Genomic DNA, 4,999 nt, shown 5'->3' with positions numbered 1-4,999 from the left:
AGTTGATAAATTGTTAGGTTTGTAATAAGATAAATCAAAATTTAATTTCCCACCGTATATATAAAGAAAGACAGTATATTATATAACTTGTCTTTGCTTATTGGTTGGAAAATATACCTCGTGTACCTATAAAAAAAAGGATGTGTTAGAAAATAAAATCTATATATGACAATTAAAAGCAGATTAGTTAAATTGTAATTTGCCCTTAATGTTATGTTAAGTATACCATTATGCGTATTCATAAACTTTCCCTCCCCTCCCCATTATAGGACCACAATATGTCAATATTGAAGTCACTCAAACTTGCCAAAAGTTAAAAGATTTTGGAAGAATCTGAATGTTAAACATTTAAAATGAATCTATGAAACTGGCAGAACCAGTCTGTGTGCCCTGCCCTCTTGGACTTTTCCAATGCATCTTTTGAGATGTTGTTTAGCAAAGCAAAAGTGAAAGCGGGGCATCTAATAGTTACTTCTGCCTGCAAAGCTAACTGCACTATTCATATTTTACCCTAAAAAACAAAGGGAAATTCCCATAAAGAAATTAATAACTTTATTTTACTTCATGGAGAAAAAAAAGACTTATAGTTTATTCTAATTACATGCCAAAGCAGAAAAAAAGAAATGGATGAACATAAGAGAGGGAAAATATGTATAGTAAGTAACAAATATATATATATATATATATATATATATATAAATAAATAAATAAATAAATAAATGATGTTTTGTGGTAAACAAGGTTAATATAATAAGATGAGACATGGTGATTGGTTTGTGTCTGCATGAGATAGTGATGTGAGCTTTCTCACCGATTAATTTGGTTTGTTTTCTTTTTTGCTTTTTTAACCTTTTATCTGCCGACAAAATACCAATGGCCATATTAATAAAGGGTGCCCTGAGACAAAGGTTGAGTTGGAATACCAATTTTGGCGCTCTCTCTGTATTTCTCTTCCTTCTCTTTCATTTCCCCTCTCTTGTTGGTTCAAAATTATACTCTCTCTAAGTTTTAACCTTATGAACATGGATATGTGCCAAAATGTATCAGTTTCCGGTGAGTGCCAACAAGTGCAGGTTTTTGCCCCTTCTTGCTCAAGCAGCCTTGATGACCTCTTCTCTGCTCAGAACACGGTCAGTGTGTCACTTTAATGTTCATTTTTACCTTATCTCTTTCTGCTTTTGTGACTGTTATAGACTTCTAGCTTAATTCCCTTGTTCCTCATAGTTTTTTTGCAAGTTCTACTATATCGTGTTCTCTTTCTTGGTTTGAGAAAGTGGTTGTTTTTGTTTTGGCTAAGGCTAACTATAATACTATTTCTTTACCAAGTTTGTAGCTTTAGTGTTATACCACATATTCTATGCTTTCGTGGTGTATTTAAATGTTATATAGTCCTTTGTTGTTATATTATTCATGCTAAATTTTGGATTCTTTCACCAAAACATGTGTAGGAAGTGGATGTTGAGTTGGAGTGGCTTTCAGAGTTTGTTGAAGACTGTTTTTCAAGCCCTCCAAGCTGTGTCTTGGTACCTATTGGTGTCAAGACTACAAGCACAAGCACCAACCTTTCTTCAGGCACATTGAAGAGACCCCAACAACAAAATGAGTCACCTTTGCAAAACTTTGCTGTGCCAGGGAAGGCAAGGAGCAAAAGGAAGAGGCTTTCAGCCCCAAGAGCCAACAAAGACCCTCTAAACATATGGTCACACCATTTGAATCCTCAAAATGAGTCCTTGTGTTCTGACCCTCCTCTTCTCAAACAGGCTTATTGGTTAGCTGACAGTGAGCTCATCATGCCAAAGCCAAAGGATGAGGAGCAAGAAGAGGTGGTGACCAAAGAGGATGAAAAAGTGATTAATGTGATGAGCAAGGAAAGCTTTGGGGACTCTGAGCTTGAGGAGGGTAGCAATGGTCAACAACCAATGCCAACAAGGAGGTGCAGCCATTGCTTGGCTCAGAGGACCCCGCAGTGGAGGGCAGGACCATTAGGTCCAAAGACACTATGCAATGCATGTGGAGTGAGGTACAAGTCTGGTAGGTTGCTACCAGAGTATAGGCCAGCCAAGAGTCCTACTTTTGTTAGCTACTTGCACTCCAATTCCCACAAGAAAGTCATGGAGATGAGGATGGCTGTTTTCTCCACCATTTCTAGTGAGCAGTAGTAGTGGTTGTTACTTATTAGAGGTATATTTCTATGTAAAAAAAAAAAATCAAACTTCAAATTTTAGGAACAAAAAACTATTTGGCAAACAGAGAGATACTGTTAAGGGGAGAGTGCTTAATGCTATGATTGATTATAGGCACATTTATTTATATGACTTATTATCCAGTTTCATTTGGTCCTTCTCTTCCTTTGAGCTATTTGCTTTGCACTTTTACATATACTAAAAGTTTGTTTGGATACAAAGGTAGAAATATTTTTTTAGAGTTTTTTAAAGCTTTCCCTACTGTAAAAAATTATATATTTTTAATAGAGAAGTTGTTAAAAATACTTAAGACATATATTCAAACAAGCTCTTAGTGTTTATTTTCATATAGAATACTACCAATACACTCTTGAGTATATTCTTTCTCATGCACTTTTTATGGGTTAATATTTATTGAAAATTATGTATATAAGAGTGAAACTCATTTAATAAAAAATGCGACCTATAGAAGTTTGTGATATCTAATAAATTTTAATCAAGAAAAAAAATGTTAGAAAAAAATGTCAATGGTATTTATCCATTTCTATTTTCTACCATAAGATTAGGATAGAAGTAGAACTAGAAAGCAACCATATAACTAAAAGTAAATGAATACAGATAGTTAATAGAACCACCAACACCAAGGGTATGTATGTCATTGTCAATGATGAAGGCTTTGCCTATGAGTAATGGCACTTCCTTGACTTTGCCCTTCTTCCCCATCTTCCTCTGGCCATTTTTTCCTTTGAATATTTCTTTAAAACAACAACGACGTGAATTTTGTTCCACTGGGTATCGTATTCTGTCAGTATAAGCATGTGGGAGTGCTCGTAAATTTATTTATATATACTTGGCAGTTGGCATGCACTACCATAGAGAAGATAAGGTCATCATCCATTACGATATATGCACATGCACGTGACTTTCAAATTCTCAGGACTCTTATCAAAGGTAAACAAAATGGAAGAAAGAAGAATTTCCTCAAATTTCAATATTTTATTCTTCTTAATTAGTATGCTTTGATTCTATTTCTGAAAATGGGGCATATACGGGAAGCAGTTTTTTCAAGAAATTCTTGACGTGGTGTCCCTCTCCAACCCATTATATTCGATGCTCTTTGAAGGGGAAACACCTAGCTGAAACATCAGATAATGAGAGAACTATACATTTCTTTGGATTATTTTATTATAAAATGAAAGTTTTTTATAGAGCTTTAGAAAAAAATAATTCAAAATGATCATATAGCAAATCTATAATCTATAATCAATATCTATATAATAAAAGAGAAGGAAATTGAAAGTACTGAAATACCCATGGCTGAGAGGTTGACAGCTATCCAAAATTTTGGTTTTTTGATCAAAATACCCATAGCTGAGAGCTTGACACCTGTCCAATTTTTTGTTTTTTTGATCATTTTATAGCCCTCCAACTTTGCTTTGGTTTTGTGCCACCTGTTGCTTAGCTTTGCTTTGGTTTTGTGCCACCTGTTGCTTTGTTTTATGCCACCTGCCTGCTGTGTTGCCTTTTTTCTGCCACGTTGAGATGTTTCCTCTCTCTTCATCTCTTCTCTTCTTTACACAAAGTCTGAGCATTTTCTGTTTTTGCTTCTCTTCTCATCTTCATTCTATTTTTTTAGCCCAATTTCTATTTCTCCCGTAGAGTTGGTTGTCTCTTCCCTCCTTTCTTTCTCTTCCTTCCTTCCTTTCTTTCGTCTTCTATTTTCTTCTTTTCTTTTTCGATTCGAACACAACCAGCAGCAAGAAAGTCATTTTCTTTGTGCTGTGCATGTTGCATTTTCTGTTTTTAATATGATTCTCTTCTCATCTTCATTATATTCTTTGGTCTGATTTTTTGTGGTTTGATTTTTGGGACAAACTACAGTAACAACGGCGGTGCTGAAGGTCAGGACGATGTTGAATAATAAAGGTGCCATTTTGAACTATTTTCCCCCTTTTTTGGGGTTGTTATTTGTCTCTATTTATTTTTTGTTACTGATTTTTCAACTGTGTTTTTGGTTCCTTTTTATTTTCCCGGGCTATCGACGAAGAAGCATTCAGCAGGCAAGTTGTTTCTATTTGAAAGGTTTTAATTTTGTTTGTTGTTATGCATGTTTTTTCTTAATAATAGTTATTTTTTCTTATTGATTTTATAACTCTATTCTTGGTTTCTTTTTATTTTCTCGGGCTATCGACGAAAAAGCATCATGCACACAAGTTTTTTTCCCTTTTGTTGTTATGCATGTTTGTTTTGGTACTATTTGTCTTTATTTGCAATGTTTTAATTTTGTTTGTTGTTATGCATGTTTCCTTCTTAATAATAGTTACTGATTTTTCAACTGTGTTTTTGGTTCTTTTTATTTTCCCGGGTTATCGACGAAGAAGCATTCAGCAGACAAGTTGTTTCTATTTGGAAGGTTTTAATTTTGTTTGTTGTTATGCATGTTTTTTTCTTAATAATAGTTATTTTTTCTTACTGATTTTATAACTCTGTTTTTGGTTTCTTTTTATTTTCCCGGGCTATCGACGAAAAAGCATCATCCAGGCAAGTTTTTTTCCCTTTTGTTGTTATGCATGTTTGTTTTGGTACTATTTGTCTCTATTTGCAATGTTTTAATTTTGTTTGCTGTTATGCATGTTTCCTTCTTAATAATAATTATTTTTTCTTACTGATTTTTACAACTTTGTTTTTTGTTCCTTTTTATTTTCCCGGGCTATCGCGAAGAAGCATCCACTAGACAACTTTTTTCCCTTTTGCTGTTATGCATGTTTGTTTCATTACTATTTGTTTCTATTTGCAAGGTTTTAATTTTGTTTGTT

The 4,999-nt window shown here is 33.9% G+C and overlaps 1 protein-coding gene across 1 annotated transcript; it reads left to right on the top strand.

Annotated features, from left to right (window-relative positions):
* The first annotated feature begins 900 nt into the window (after nucleotides 1–900).
* On the top strand, nucleotides 901–2,335 carry LOC114398302 (GATA transcription factor 5-like). Its single transcript, XM_028360485.1, has 2 exons — nucleotides 901–1,130; nucleotides 1,449–2,335. The coding sequence occupies exons 1-2, from the start codon at nucleotides 1,017–1,019 to the stop codon at nucleotides 2,157–2,159; spliced, it is 825 nt and encodes a 274-aa protein (XP_028216286.1). The 5' UTR covers nucleotides 901–1,016; the 3' UTR covers nucleotides 2,160–2,335.
* The last annotated feature ends 2,664 nt before the right edge of the window (nucleotides 2,336–4,999 follow it).

The sequence above is a fragment of the Glycine soja genome, chromosome 19 (assembly GCF_004193775.1).
Source record: "Glycine soja cultivar W05 chromosome 19, ASM419377v2, whole genome shotgun sequence".
In the NCBI taxonomy this organism is placed as follows: domain Eukaryota; kingdom Viridiplantae; phylum Streptophyta; class Magnoliopsida; order Fabales; family Fabaceae; genus Glycine; species Glycine soja.
The sequence above is the reverse complement of the archived record's forward strand: the minus strand, read 5'-3'. Positions and strand labels throughout refer to the sequence as shown.

What these genes read in the sequence shown, in the direction of transcription:
- LOC114398302 (XM_028360485.1), top strand. Translation starts at nt 1,017, where the DNA reads ATGAACATGGATATGTGCCAAAATGTATCAGTTTCCGGTGAGTGCCAA. An exon ending in TCTTCTCTGCTCAGAACACG is followed by an intron (nt 1,131 to 1,448) that starts GTCAGTGTGTCA and finishes AAACATGTGTAG; the next exon opens with GAAGTGGATGTTGAGTTGGA.